At 41.5% G+C, this 15,329-nt stretch overlaps 1 protein-coding gene across 8 annotated transcripts in view; it reads left to right on the forward strand.

Moving 5' to 3' along the window:
- IGSF5 (immunoglobulin superfamily member 5) overlaps window positions 1–15,329 on the forward strand; it is a 43,726-nt gene that overhangs the window by 13,822 nt on the left and 14,575 nt on the right. For 6 of the 8 annotated variants that reach the window (XM_077879257.1, XM_077879258.1, XM_077879256.1 and 3 more), the window contains 3 exons: window positions 1,550–1,849; window positions 12,388–12,528; window positions 15,259–15,283. In XM_077879257.1, the coding sequence (XP_077735383.1) occupies window positions 1,550–1,849; window positions 12,388–12,528; window positions 15,259–15,283 (466 nt within the window). The remainder of the gene's footprint in view (window positions 1–1,549; window positions 1,850–12,387; window positions 12,529–15,258; window positions 15,284–15,329) is intronic. The other 2 variants (XM_077879262.1, XM_077879260.1) reach the window with 2 other exon arrangements.

The raw sequence follows: 15,329 nt of genomic DNA on the forward strand, positions 1-15,329 counted from the left end.
ATTTCTTAAATGACCAATGTGTGATGATACAAAGTCTTGCAAGAGTGAAAGATCAATCAAAGATAGAGTGATGGATTTTAACGTAAAAGAGAATGAAAATTCCTTTATATACTTTCAGTTTCCACAGTGCAACTAACCTGTAAGAAACCACTACTGGCCCAGTTTGGGAAATCAGAGTATCCTTGATTATCTGAAAAGCCTTCTCATTCTTCCACCTGCATATCCATGCGGGGTCAGATTTTTTTGTATACTCCAAATAAAGCAATATATTGTAACAGATTGAATGCAGAAGCTGATATGAGAATCCAGTTGGGTATTAAAGAGATTTGCATAATTATAAAGCAATGATGTTTTTCTTGATAATTTATTTTGGTTTAAAAATATAGGTATTTCCTCATAAACATATGTTAACTTGTAATGGGTTATCATTGTTATTATAAAATAAATATTTAAAAATAAACAAATACTTAATTCTAATTTCAAGTTTGGTAAATATTGGTAGATAGAATCCACATAAACAAAAGGTCTTTGGAGTCCTCATGATTTTTAAGATTGTAAAAGGTCTTGAAACCTAAACATTTGAAAACCCCAATTTAGTCAAACTGTTTCATTTGACCAATGAAAAACAGAGAGCCTGAAAATGTCAATGACTTGCTCCAGGTGATGGCAATTTTTGTAGGAAATCCAAGATTGAGAACAGAGTTTTTGATTCTTCGTCCAGTGTTCTTCCCATTATATTATGCAGCAGGGAGGATATTTTAACTTGGATGTTCCAACGTTTATATGTTTCACTAAGGCTATGTCTTTATTGGAGCCAATCCTCAGGTTATTTTATTAATATTAGCAGGCACAAGGACTATTTTCATATGGGTTTTTTACAATGTTCATACTGGCATATGCCAATATATTAAGGTGGGTCCTTAATAAAAACTTTAAAATAATTTATCTGAGTATTCTATTCTGATACATGATTTAGGGCAAATATTTTTATAATTAGATTTTATTTTGATTTAATTTATAATTGGAAAAGTATTTTAAGGAAATATCATAGGAAGTTATGTTTAAAAATATGTGACCCATAAAATAAATAAAATGAATTGGACTGACCAAAGACCAGGAAAGACTTGCTTTCCATAAGACCTTGAGATGTCTTCTTACAATGGAAAGAATGCAAAGGTTTTTCCCTTTTTGCTTTGGCTCCCAGAACAGCCCAGGACAACTTTGTAACTCCACTTCAGTGGTTGTGTAGCCTATTATGGCAGGCGCATTTACCTTCTCCTTCCCATATAATTTATACTTTCCTGGACCCTGATTTTTATTTATTCATTTTTTTCTGGAATTATAGATTTTCTGGTGAGCAACCTCACCTTCTTTCAGGAAGCTGGCAGATAAAATAAATAAAGACACAGATAAAACCTGAGTTAAGACTCTCGATATAGACATAGCCAGTTAGCACTCATGAAATGTGATTTGAAGGAAAAATTAAAGAAAATTTGGAACCAAGAGACGCATGGTCAGTCCTTCAGAACATTTCTCTTTTCTTCTTTAGTTATGGGGGAGTTGCTCATTCCCAGAGGCAACCTTGTAGTCACTGAAGATGAACCCTGTAATGTGACTTGCTGTGCATTGGGCTGGATCCCACTCCCAGATATTTCCTGGAATATCGGGGTTCTGGTGAGCCAGTCAAGCCATTATTCTGGTCCGGAGCCCAACAACCTGCAAAGTGCAGTGAGTGTCCTGACTCTTACGCCTCAGGGCAATGGGACTTTGACTTGTGTGGCTAACATGAAGGGGTTGCTTGCCCACAAGTCTGTAACTGTCAATCTTACTGTGGTTCAGCCTTCTATGGGTAAGTGAAGACATTTTGCTTTATATAAAAAAAAAAAATTATTGTTGCATGCTTATATTTTATATGTGGTGCTCTTAATCAAGAATGCCTAGGAAAATTGTATGGTGACCTTGACTTTGGATGGGGATGGTAATGGAGACAAATCAGCATCTGTTTAATGACCCTGTGATTCCACTTTCTTTTAAATTTCATCTTCAAGTGTCTTTCTTATCTACTTACTTATGGAAACCATTAAGAACCTTGACAATTATTTATCTCAAAACACCATCAAGATCAGTGATAGGGATCCCTGGGTGGCGCAGCGGTTTGGCGCCTGCCTTTGGCCCAGGGCGCGATCCTGGAGACCCGGGATCGAATCCCATGTCAGGCTCCCGGTGCTTGGAGCCTGCTTCTCCCTCTGCCTATGTCTCTGCCTCTCTCTCTCTCTCTCTCTGTGACTATCATAAAAAAAAAAAAGATCAGTGATAAATACCTGAAGTCAATGTTCCTCTGTAACTTTTATCTGTTGTTCCAGTTTGATCCCATACCCTGGGCCAGTATGAGACAAGTTCTTCTAATATTTGAGGAGGGTGTACAGGTGCTCTTGGATTTCTTCCAACCTTAGTAGAATTATAGTTTCATTTTTTTAATCTGGCAAATCCACAATGTATTTGAAAGTACCTAACTAAGTGACATAAATAAGATGCAGTCGGAGAGGGAGATAAACCATAAGAGACTCTTAACTCTGGGAAACAGTCTGAAAGTTGCTGGAAGGTGGGGGAGGGGTAACTGGGTGATGGGCATTAAGGAGGGCACCTGATATGATGAGCACTGGGTGTTATAGGCAACTGATGAATCACTGAACTCTACCTCTGAAACTAAAAATACACTGTATGTCAATTAATTGATTTTAAATAAAAAAATAAAGTTTTGATCCCCAAGAGAACCTACTGTAGGGTCCTTGGCATATTCAAACCTCAAACTACACAACCTGCAGGGCTGCAGAGCCTACTTAAGCTCTGAGTCAGCCCAGGCCAATGAGAAAACATGGGGCCCAGAGCTAGAGATTGACTGACTCCTTCATTTTACAAACTAGGACAGAAAAGGAGGCCCAGAGAGGTGCTGTGCTCTATTCCAGGACATGCATCAGGTTGGGGTGGAACTGGGCCCAGAAGTCAAGAAATGGTTCTCTCTTGACACAAAGATTTTCCCTTTATTCAAACAGCTTTATTTAAAGTTCAGAACAGGGGCACCTGGGTGGCCCGGTTGGTTAAGCACCTGCCTTCGGCTCAGGTCATGATCCCAGGGCCCTGGTATTAAGCTCCAGGTTGGGCTCCCTGCTCAGTGAGGTGTCTGCTTCTCCCTCTTCCTCTGCCTCTCACTCTGCTTGTGCTCTGTCTCTGTCAAATAAATAAAAAGTCTTAAAAATAATAAATTTCAGAACAAAACTGCAGCCAGAGCAAGACTGATGAGGAGGAAGGAAGAGGTGGCAAAGGAGGAAGAGGAGAAAGCTGAAGGAGGAGGAGGGGGGGAGGGAGATGGAGTAGGGGAAGAAACAATGCTTCACAGAATTTGCCAAGTAAAGGGTCTATTTTAAGTGCTTCTCTGATATTAACCAAATTAACGTGCACAACAGGTCCCTGAGTGGATCCTCATCCAACTGGATGTCTGAGATCAAGATGTTGGTAGAGTTGGTTCCTTCAGAAGACTATAGGGGAACAATCTCTAGGCCTCTCTCTTAGCTTCTGGTATTTGCTGGCAGTCTGGTGTTTCTTGGCTTGTAGAAGCATCAGCCTGAGCTCTGTTTTCATCTTCATATGGTGCTCTCTCTGCGTGCTTGCCTGTATCCAAATTTCCCTATTTATTTATTTTAAAGATTTTATTTATTTGACAGAGAGAGTGAGAGAGCATGAGCAGGGGGAAGGGCAGAAGGAGAGGAAGCAGGGAGCCCCATGTGGAACTCAATCCCAGAACCCTCAGATCATGACTTGAGCCGAAGGCAGATGCTTAACTGACTGAGCCACCCAGGCATCCCCAAATTTCCCTTTTTTTTAAAACTAAGGACTCAGGTCATATTGGATTAGAGGGCCCATCCCATCCAGTATAAACTCATTTTAATAAAATTATGTCTGCAATACTTTATTTCCAAATAAAGTCACATTCTGGGAGTACTGGAGGTTAGTACTTTAATGTATGAATTTTAGGGGGGAACAAAAGTCAACCCATGATAATGTCTCCACGAGCCTGTAAAAAGCCATTCAGAGTCTACCTTGTGGTCAGTACAATGATTCTGTGCTTTGCACTGTAGTGATTGGTCCTCAGTGCAGTCAGCCCAAGCTTGCTCCTCTGTTGTTAGGATTTTGCCTCCTGTCTCTGACTCAGATGCCCCCAGAGACCAGGCGGACAACAGAAATGAAAGCATGAGTGAATACACGTGTCAGGTAGGAGGGGAGTGGAGGGGCCCATTGGGAACCAGACCTAATGCTCCATCCACATGGAGCAGCCATACCAGCACCAGGTGGTTGTTGCCAACAGGAAAGGGGATCCAGGACTGCCAGATTTTTGATGTGGATCTGGTGAATATCAATACTTTTGAGGGCAAAGGACACAGAAATCTGTATTTCTTTTTTTTTTTTTATTTCTTTGGTTTTAAGTCAAGATCAATTTATTTTAGTTAATTAAATTTGGAGGAATTCAGCTTATTCTCTATTAAGACTATATAAGAAGAAAAAGCTAGAATTCAAACCCAGCTTACTTTTCTTGCCTCCAGTTTATTATTATTATTATTATCATTATTATTTAAAGATTTTATTTGAGAGAGAGAGAAAAAGAGAGAGAGAGAGAACACAAGCAGGGGGGAGCGGTGGAGGAGGAAGGAGAAGCAGACTCCCCACTGAGCAGGGAGCCCGATGTGGAGTTTGATCCCAGGACCCCAGGATCATGACCTGACCTGAAGTCAGATACTTAACCAGCTGAGTCACAAAGGCACCCCTCCAGTTTATTATTTTTAACAACAAAAACCTTTAGGAAAGTTGCAAGACAAGTGCAATGAATATCCATGTACCTTTGCCTAGATACAACAAATATTAATATTTTGTCATCTTTGCCTCTTTCTCTCTCATTTTTTTTTCTGAACCATTTGAGAGTTGATGACACTTTATCCCTAAATACCTCCGATATGTATCATAAGAATGAAGGCATTCTATTTAACCACACCCAATGTAGTTGGCAATCAGGAAACGTACTGCTGACACAAGACTGTTATATAATATACACTGCATATTCAAGTTTCACCAAGTATCCTTTATAGCGATTTTCTTCTCCAAACCAGTATCCAGTCAAAGGCCATGCCTTGCCTTTGGCTGTCAGGCGTTGCAGTCTCTTTCCCTTACTCTTGAATGGTTCCCTTACCTTTCCTGTCTTTGCTGATTATAAACATTTTTGAAGGGTCCAGGCCATTTTTGCAAGATGCTCTTCAATTTGGATTTGTCTGAGGTTTTCCAACATCCTTTGATTTGAGGCTGTCTATTCTAGGCAAGTCAAGGGTAATGTCACATGGGCTCATGATGTCAATTTTCTCTATCAATGGTAATAAGTTTGATCATCTGGTTAATGATTTCTCCATTGTAAAGGTCCCTTTCTCCATTATAATTAATATGTAATCAATGAATACTGTATGAATATCTTATTTCCCAGCGGGCTTTCACCTAATAGCTTTTGCGTTCATCAATAAGTCATTGCCTGACTCTGTTGTTTCTATGGCGGTTGTAAAAGAATGATTTTTCTGGCTCCATCATAATTTTATCTTTGTTAGTTGGTAGTCTTCTGTAAAGAAGAGCCTTCTTTCACTTTTTCTTTTTCTTTTTTTTTTAAAAAACAGTTCAAATATGAACTCATTTTTATTCAATACTATAATCTACTCCTGTCATTATTCATCTTGATGCTCCAGATTGCTCCAGGTTTGGCTAGTGGGAATCCCTTCCAGCTGGCTCTGGTGTCCTTTTGACATGGCCCTATTAATTTTTGAGCACTTGGCCCAATAAAATGTTCTGAACTCCCTTTGCATTTTCCTTATTCTATCCTGGAATCAGCCATTTCTCCAAGGAGCCAATCCAGCTGGCTTTGAAGCTATTTAAGTATGATAAAGAGGGATCCCTGGGTGGCTCAGCAGTTTAGCACCTGCCTTCGGCCCAGGGCGTGATCCTGGAGTCTTGGGATCAATTCCCACATCGGGCTGCTCCCTGCATGGAGCCTGCTTCTCCCTCTGCCTGTGTCTCTGCCTCTCTCTCTGCGTGTCTCTCATGAATGAATAAATAAAATCTTAAAATAAATAAATAAATATGATAAAGTATGGTCCAAGCTTTGAAATGGAAGATTTTTTTAAGAAGTCCTATTAGCACCAAATAGAATGAAATCGACTATTTAAAGCACACATCTTAACAAGGTAACAGTGCAACAAGGAGCTCTGGTCTGACTGATGATGCCCCATATAAATGGATTTTAGAGATTCACTTGCCTGCAAAGTTTCTCTTTTGTAGGGGAAGGGCAAGGGACACATAATTTCCCTTGATCGGGTTTAATTCCGTGGAGTGCTTCCCTCGTCAGCTAGGACTAGGGAAGTTAGCGGCCTTAATTATGGCAGCTGGAGTCCCTGCAGCCTCAAAGGGAAGCACAGTGGGTGCCTTGCAATGAGTCTTACTTTATTGGACTCATTTGGAAAAGGGTAATTTGTTCCTAAATTATTCATCAAGATTCAGAGCAGCTGGTGGCTGGCTGCATGTTGTGTATTTTATGCAAGTTTTAGTAGCTGAAGGCCTCATTACAGCCCCGGCTGCTGGTGTCTGGGAGGCTTCTAGGAGCACAGCCAGGAGTGTGGAACACCCAGAATGCACCCTCCTGTGCGCTGTGCAGGCTTCTCCAGGAATCGATAAGCATCATCATGTCCCGCCAACCCATTTCCTCCTAAAAGTGCAAGGAGTCTCTGTTCATTGTGCTCATTTCTGGAGCAGTCCCTGTGAGTCGTTGCAGGAATGACAATGGCAGTTTAGGAAGGCTAATTAGTTCAAGCCAAACAATCATTGAAAGAAAAGCAGGCTGAAAAGGGTACTGCTCATGTTTCTTTTTTTTTTTTTTTTTAAAGTTCAATGTTCTTGATTCCAGAAGCAACGCAGCCTTCAAGCATTGCAGACAGGTGTTCAACTGGCAGGTGGAAGCACCTCTCATGCACGCCTTGAGATAAGCACTGTCCACCCCCTGGGCATCCAGCTGCGTGGCTTTCTCTGTTTTCTCGTTCAAGTGTACAGACTGCGAAGCATTAGAGCAAAGCGACATTTTTAGGACAGAGGTGCACCTGCTAGAGTGTAGTGACTCCAGGTTATAACCTTAGTTTTGTGAGGAGTGGCAACTTTGAGCACAGACCGAGGGGGGGCAGTGACAGTCCTGGGTCACAGTGCTGGCTCTGGCTGTGAGTCTCTGGGCAAGTCAATGACCTCTTGGGCTCAGTTTTCTTGCTTATAAAAAGAGAGAGGGAGAAGAATAGGACAGGACCTCTCTCTCCCGGGTTGCCCGTTAGTCTCCAGGAGCTTTAACGCACAGGATGATGCTCAGGCCCCACGCCAGAGGTTCTGATTGAATTGCCTGGAAATTTGACATTCTTAGGGAAGCTCCCAGATTCCTGGGCAGTCAGACCGGGGACTACAGAAGAGGGAAATCCCGAAGAAGGCCTTGTCGCCTGACCCAGCCTCATCAGGGGGCCACTATCCACACAGATTGCCTCTTCCTTGCTGTGTGGCTTTGGGCAAGTTACTTAGCCTCTCTGTGTCTCAGTTTTCTCATCTGTAAAACTAAGATAATGATAATATCTACCTCACGGGCTTGTGGTTGGTGTAATCAGGAAGCGGGTTACCATGTCTGAAGCACTCAGGACAGTCCCTGCTGCAAAGCCCGCAGGGTGGGAGAGGAGGCAGTGGCTGTCACTTGTTTCACTGATTCAGAGGTCTCCTGTGTCCCATCCAGTCTGCACAGGAGCACACTTTGCACATGACGCTGATGACATTTTGTTTCGAGAAATTCTATGTGGCCTTTTAAAACTCTGAGCATTTCTGTGAGAGCATCTGGGAAGTACTAGCTTCCTTTTCTGCACAGATGGGAGAAGGACAATCTGGAAGTTGTGATGAAAAGTCGTGCAGTAAACTCGGTAATGTGGTCCTGTGTGAGGGAGCACAGGGAGGAAGGCCAGTGGGGTTGAGCTCGGAAATCCTCTTCCTGGGTCGCCTCATGCACAGACGAATCCCTTCCAGCAACTCTGCTGTTTGCCTTGAACCATTATGGCCACAGCCTTCGCTAGGGCCCAAGTCAGGGACCAACGCCCAGCGGGACTCCCCATTTCCAGTAAGACCTGGGCTATATCTTCCCAGAAGATATTCCAGGTCGGACACACAACATGAGTTTGAAAGACGAGAGTCTCAGCCCTGGGTTGTTGTTTTTTTTTTTTTCTTTTCCCTGTTCTGAGTGCCCTTGTCCAGTTCACTGAGCCTCTTTGTCCTGTGTCTTATCCACACAATGAAGTGGTTGGATTGTGGACAAGGTCATTTCAAGATTCTGGGCTTTCTGTCCACTGTCATGCTTTTTATCAATATATGACCATTATTTATTTTTCTTTCAGTCCACTATAAATGTGCTTATTTAAAGATTAGGGATGGCTGCATGGTGTGGTGGCTGAGTTGTCTGCCTTTGGCTTGGGTTGTGATCCTGGGGTCTTGGGATTGAGTCCCACATCAGGCTCCCTGTGGGGAGCCTGCTTCTCCCTCTGCCTGTGTCTCTGCTGCTGTTTCTGTGTCTCTCATGAATAAATAAATGAAAATCTAAAAAAAAAGAGAAAAATAAACATTAGTATCACATTGAAGTGTTTATAATAAATACGCATGTATGTTTTCATATATATGTCATATGTGATAAATTAAAAATCATTATTAAAATAAGGAAGGTTCTTTTTTTAAAATAGATTTTATTTATTTATTCATGAGAGACGTAGAGAGAGGCAGAGACATAGGCGGAGGGAGAAGCAGGCGCCCTGCAGGGAGCCCGATATGGGACTCAATCCCAGGACCCTGGAATCACAACCGGAGCCAAAGGCAGATAGATGCTCAACCACTGAGCCACACAGGTGCCCCAAGGAAGGTTCTTCTGTGCAGCTCCAGTAGCAAATTACACCTCCTCATGGTGCATACACCATGCTATTTTGGGGAGCCCTACTGAAGTAGAGAGAGAAGGTTAAGTCTTCCCCCGGTGTGGAACTCTGGGGGAGATTTGACCCCCAGTGGACTGTGATCACAGCATATAGGAAGCAAAAGAAAGAGCCTTGTGGCTTCTGACAGCAGTTGCTGTTTTGATGAGAGTTTGGGGCTTTTAGGTGAGAGCAGGCATCAATTTGCTAAACTTGGTGGTTAAATTAAGAGACAAGAGAGTGAGTGAGGTCACAATATCACCTGCTCTCTTCCTTGGTTTGGTCACCGAATCCGGTGAGGTAGCTGGTCCCTTCCTTTAAAGAGCTCCTCCCTGAGGATAAGCAGATGTTTCTGTGCTTCATCAGAGGAAAGGTTGTCACGTCAAGATTTGATTGACAGAAGCTTGGCACACTGAACATTTTCTTCAGCAGGGGAAGAAAATGCCCTGATAGAGAATGTTTAAGTCAACAATGTGTGTTGACTTTTTCCAGTACAAACTCCAAGCCCATCTCTTGAATCCTGAGTCAGACCTTAATGTTTAACCCCAGCTGTCTCCCCTATTAAGAAAGCTGCTAATATTTGCAAACTTCAATTTGTAAAAAGTTCATCAGACTGACTTAGGGTGACGTCAGCAATCTTGAACGCGTGTGTTGTACCCTACGGTGTTCTCAGCACTTTCACATACATCCCGAGTCTCTGAACACCTTAGGGGAGGGAACGGGGCAGGAATCCTTGCAGATGAGTGAGCCAGTGGCCAGAGGGAGCACAAGGAAAACAGTGCCCTTGAGCTTTCACTGGATCCATTGACATGAAGCCCAAAGCTTCTTGTCAGTCGCAAAGCTTCCGCATGGTGACCTGAGTTTAAACTCCAGATTGTGATTATCATAAATGTGGTTTTGGACTTAATTTTTTTTTAATCACATCCATAAGAGGAAGGTTATGGGAACATTCTGTAATGTGGCAGTTTGCTTAGGAAGTGTTTCCATTTTGGGCGTTTTCAATGTGTGGATCACCAACCACCTGTGTCAGGATCACCTGGGTGCCATTGCACACCCGCTGACTTGGCACCACTGGGGATGGGCTTGGGATCTGCATGTGTAACAGGCATTCCAGGTGATGCTGGGATTTTGCTCTCTGTGTAGCAGCGGATAACTTGTATCACTCTCTGGATGTGAAGACATTGGCTTGTTTTAAAGCTTGACTTCTGGGGGTGCTTGAGTGGTTCAGTTAGTTAAGCATCCAACTCTTGGTTTTGGCTCAGGTCATGATCTCAGGGTTGTGAGATCCAACCCTACCCCAGACTCTGTGCTCAGCATGGAGTCTCCCCATCCCTCTCCCTCTGCTTCTTCCCCCATGTGTGTGTGCTCTCTTTCTCTTTCTCTCTCTTTCAAATTGATAAATAAATAAATGAAAAGAAAATATTAAAACTCCAATTCTGGGGCTGAGGAGGGGTGTTATGGGGAGAGTAGAATCCTGTCCCTACCACCTCCACCTTTCCTGGAGAATTCTTTTCCTATTTCTGTCTGTCACAAATTATCTCACAAAAATGGTGGGTGATGTGAAGCTCCATCCATCCTCCCTCCCTCCCTCCCTCCCTCCCTCCCTCCCTCCCTCCCTTCCTCCCTCTGTCCCTCCCTCCATTCCTCTGATGTACCCAATATGTGCTAGGTGCTTGGAATATAAGAAAAATAAGACACAGTCCTTGACCTTGAGGGGACTAAGTTTAGTTTAGATAGTAGCAGATGTGTAAGAAGAACTGGAAGTGACAGCCATCAATTTCACAAACATTTAAGGTGGCAATGAACAGGAGATGTTTTAAAAAAAGGAAATAAAAAAAAACATTGCAGGGAATGCAGAAGCTTTGCATGAAGAGCAGAAGACAAGTATCTTTTTATATTACATAATTCTTCAAAGCACAGAGGTCTCTGAATTTTGGCACATGCTCTGAGATCAGACCATGTATTATTTTTCAGTGTGATCCTTACTTGCCCACGAGTCAGAATCCAGGTGGTTGATGATTGTAGAAACCAGAGCATTAGTGATCATCTCTAACCATTCCTGCAAGGTACTCTGAACATTTAACTTTGACCCAGGATTATCAAATTATGATTTCAAGGTCAATTTTCATGGATGACTTTAAGGAATAACACCCAAGAACTGTTTTCCCACTATAACCTATGGTTCCAAAAAGCTGGAAAGGCTGTTGTTTTATAAACTCTATCTTCCTTCATAGAAAGTCTACTGTTTCAGTATTTTCTGATGACTCGCATTTAATAAAATAGCATTTGTTCACAATGAGAGTCCAACCAAGCACTCAGGACTGAGTGACAGATTTTATTGAGTAGCAATTCACATTTGAACAGATCAACTTAAATGTGGTTTGACCTCAGCCTTGTTCAGGAGGGGAAGTGCGATGGTGGGTAAGAGCTCCCTCCAAGACCTTCTGGTAGTTCCCACAAACCCTTGGCTGGGCAGTGCTGTCCAACAGCGCAATGCTGTGATGAGGGCAATGCTCTACACCTGTTAGAATCAAGCACTTGAAACGTGATCAGTGCAACTGAGGAGTTGAGTATTTAATGGTATATAATTTTGGTTAATTTAATTTCAATTTAGATAACCGTGTAAAGTGTGCTGGACAGCTCTTCCTAAGACAGGATTGCCCTACCTGGTATAGCTTTCTCTTCTCCCTTTCACTCCCTGCTGGCACTAGCCTATCTGTTCTCTTTCCCAACTCCATGACTACTGGATACAACAAGAGGGCAAAGCGGATCCTAAGGCTGGTGGCTCTTGAGAACCATGGAAAGCAGCAATTATCAGATGATAAATGAGTTCTGTGGGTGTGGTGTGAATTGGCGTGACACTTCTTCAGTGTGTCCTCAGTTTTTCTGGACTCTGGACCCTTGATGGGTGGGAACATGGGAGGGAGAACCAAATGCTAGTCTTTGCAGTCTTGACCAGCAGTAGCTGCTCAGTAAGTATTCTTTGGCTCAATAAAGCATGTTAGAGTGTGGTAATTTCTACTGCAACCGGGGAGCTGTTGCCCCTTGCTGTCTACTCCCCCTCTAGGAATGATAGAGGTGCTAACCAATGAATACTGGGGCTGTGTTGCTCAGTGGTATTTATTGGCAGCAGTAAGTATTGTAATGGAAGATCCTATAGAGTACTGGACATCTGTACATATTGAAGAGAAGTTGGCCTATGACACCCAGCTGTAATGGGTGGAATTGTTATAATATTATCAGAAAATAAAATATAACTGAATTTTGATTACGTGCCCTACACAGTAGCAAGCACCACTAACTACAATTTTTTTTTCTTCTTTCAACCTTATAGGTAGCATTGATAAACCAGGTACATCATTGCCTACCTGGGCCATAGTTCTGCTTGCAGTATCATTGTCATTGCTTTTGATCCTGATAATTATTCTGATTATAATATTCTGTTGTTGTTATGTCTCCGGGAAGGAGAAAAAAGGTAATTTTTTTGTTCATATAGATTCATATATATTTTTGAACTTTTGGCACAAGCACTTGAATTTCATTAGTTCCTCAGCTCTTCCGTAAGGTGCATTGGCCTTCAGAGTGTACTTTACTTGAAACTGGACATGTGAGCTTCAGAGAATGAAAGGACTTCCTAAAGAAGGGATACATTCCTTTTGGGGGCATACTGAGATCTTCACACTTTTGGGAAGGTGAAGAGACAGCACCTTTCTCAGCGAAGACACGGACTATTTGAGTTTTGTGCATATTTGTGAGGTTGTAAGGGCATTGTAATCTGCCATTCAGATACTATGCTTTTTTTCTAGAATAATGACTACCTATCTGAGCACATTAAAACAATATTTCCTATTTTGTGTAATTCCAAATTGCCTTTTGTAGGCAAAATGTTGTAGAGGTAGGAAAAAAAGAAGGTCTTCTGTCAGTAAAAATAGAATAGATAAATTAATAAAGATGATTACACATTTCTTCTGAATGATGTCTTTAGAGATACTCAAAAGCAGTGGCCTTGTTTGGGAGCCAGGCTCAACATTGGGGTGGGCTTGTTGTAGAATTGAATCGTTTGTGACTCTAAAAACCAAGGATCTTTGTCATGTAGGTGGATCAGGACTTTCCAAGTGCTGAATGTGTGTCCAGCCTTACTTTTCTTTGTCTCATAAAACCTCACTTATGCCTATTTGAATATTTTCTACAGTTAATTTTTCTTAAAATCAGACTTCTGATATTAGGCTACATGTCAGTTTAATTGCATTTAAAATTTTATTAATACTAATTGCCCTTTGATGAGCACTTTTTGTGGATGTGCCAGGCACCGTGTTTATTATCCTACAGGGAATATCTCTCTTAGTGAGATACTCTGTGTAAAGTGCATAGTTAAGCCATATCTAGGCTAATTGTCTAGCCTTAGCCCCTGCATGGATTTGGTTTGGGATTGGGAATTAATTCCATGATACAACTTTATTCCCTAGGCAACAGCACATGAAAAGTAGTAAGCTTCTGTTGGCCCAGATTTGGTGGGAATTTGCTTTTACCTGGGAGTTACCCTATATGCCACAGATGGGTTACTCAAGCAAAATACACTGGATTTTAAATGAAAACTATTGGATAATTTAAATTTTAATTTAGAAGTGACTAGGATTGTTCAGTGCCTTCAGATTAATTGTTTTCAATATTATCTGTTGTGGTGTCATTGGAGGACATTCTGGTTATTTGGATTTCTGCTTCTCTAGCCTGGTAAGAAGGCTTGATGGTTGGTGGTCCATGTAAGATGTACACCAGGGTGACTCTGATTCTTAGCATCCTCATTTACAAGATGAGAATAAGTACCATCCTATAGATTGGTTGTGAGGATAAAATACATTGATATGTGAAACTTCCACCGTAGATTTTATCCTCTATTTAACTTTGAGATGAAAAGCTCATAAAAGAGTATGCTGTTTTTATTGCCCTGGTTTGTAACAGGCCCAGGTAGGTGCTATGAGCAGGGCCTGTGACACCTCTCTCACAAATGCTACCCCATTAGGTGGAATTCACAATGGACACTGCACTTCACCCTGACATAAATGTAAAGGATGCAGAGTGGTCCTAGATTTCCCCATGACAATTATTTCCATGCTTAAAAATAATACACATCAAGTTTCTTCAGAAGTACTTTCTGGCACTTTGCTTTACTGGTGCCTGGAAAATTCTCAGTGCTCTGACCGGTTAACTGGGCACTGACCCCACTCAGTGTGGCCTGAGGGCCTTGGGATTGCTTGTGCTAATAGAACAGAGAAACCAAGCTCCCATCTCCTGGAGTCCATCTTTTATGGGAACACTAGTGACATATCAGACTTTCAATTCAAGTAAGATTGCTTCTGAGGTTCAATTTGGGATGTGAATTGGCAGATGTTACTACAACTGAAAGTAAGTGAGAACATTATCTAAAGATAAGGAAGGTGAAAACCTTTTAGATCTCAGTAAAGCTGGATGAATAGAAGGCCTTGACAGGACAGCAGAGTTGCAAAGTGTTCTTTTGAGACAGATGATTGGAGACTGGTTTGTGGCTCTGTTACTATTTCAGGTTCTAAGTTCCTTTTAGTCTAAGAATCCACTGATTAAAAACATTAGTACTTTAATGACAGCTTCTGGGGGTGAATGCAACTCTGCATTGATACCATCGCTACATGTTGATTGAAAAGGTATCTTAGAATTAAGGAAATGCAGAGCTTAAGCGATGTAATTCCTTATTTGTTAAAGTATAGTAATAAAATATAATAATGTCTAGTTTGTTAAAAATATGATGACACTAACACCTACCTCTTGGGTGGTTGTAATGATTAAATGAAATAATATTTTGCACTGTGCTGGCACACAGTGAATACTGAGTGAATGGCAGTAGGGACTGGGAATGCAGAATGCCTCCTCCTGGTGAATGGAGTCTTTGTATCTCGCTAGTCAAATTCAATACTCATTAAATACTTATTAGGTACCTGCTATACTTCAGGTATAGTAATGATATGATAGTTAATAGTGAATTCTACTTTCCTTATGCTTGAAAGTCATTTGGTAATTCAGTATGGGGGAATTTAATAATACTGAACGGTCACAAATACTCAGCAATGTATTTAAAATGAGGGGGTCTATAAAATTGATTAGATTTTATTTTCAGAATAATTATCCTCATTTTGCTAATGTGATTTTGTTCCCCTTCCCCCCTTTTTTTCAGAATCTAGTTATCAAAGTCAAATAAGGTAAGTTTGAAATCACATCAATTTTCTGAAAACAAAACCAAAAAAC

Source organism: Canis aureus, chromosome 30 (assembly GCF_053574225.1).
Source record: "Canis aureus isolate CA01 chromosome 30, VMU_Caureus_v.1.0, whole genome shotgun sequence".
Classification (NCBI taxonomy): Eukaryota; Metazoa; Chordata; class Mammalia; order Carnivora; family Canidae; genus Canis; species Canis aureus.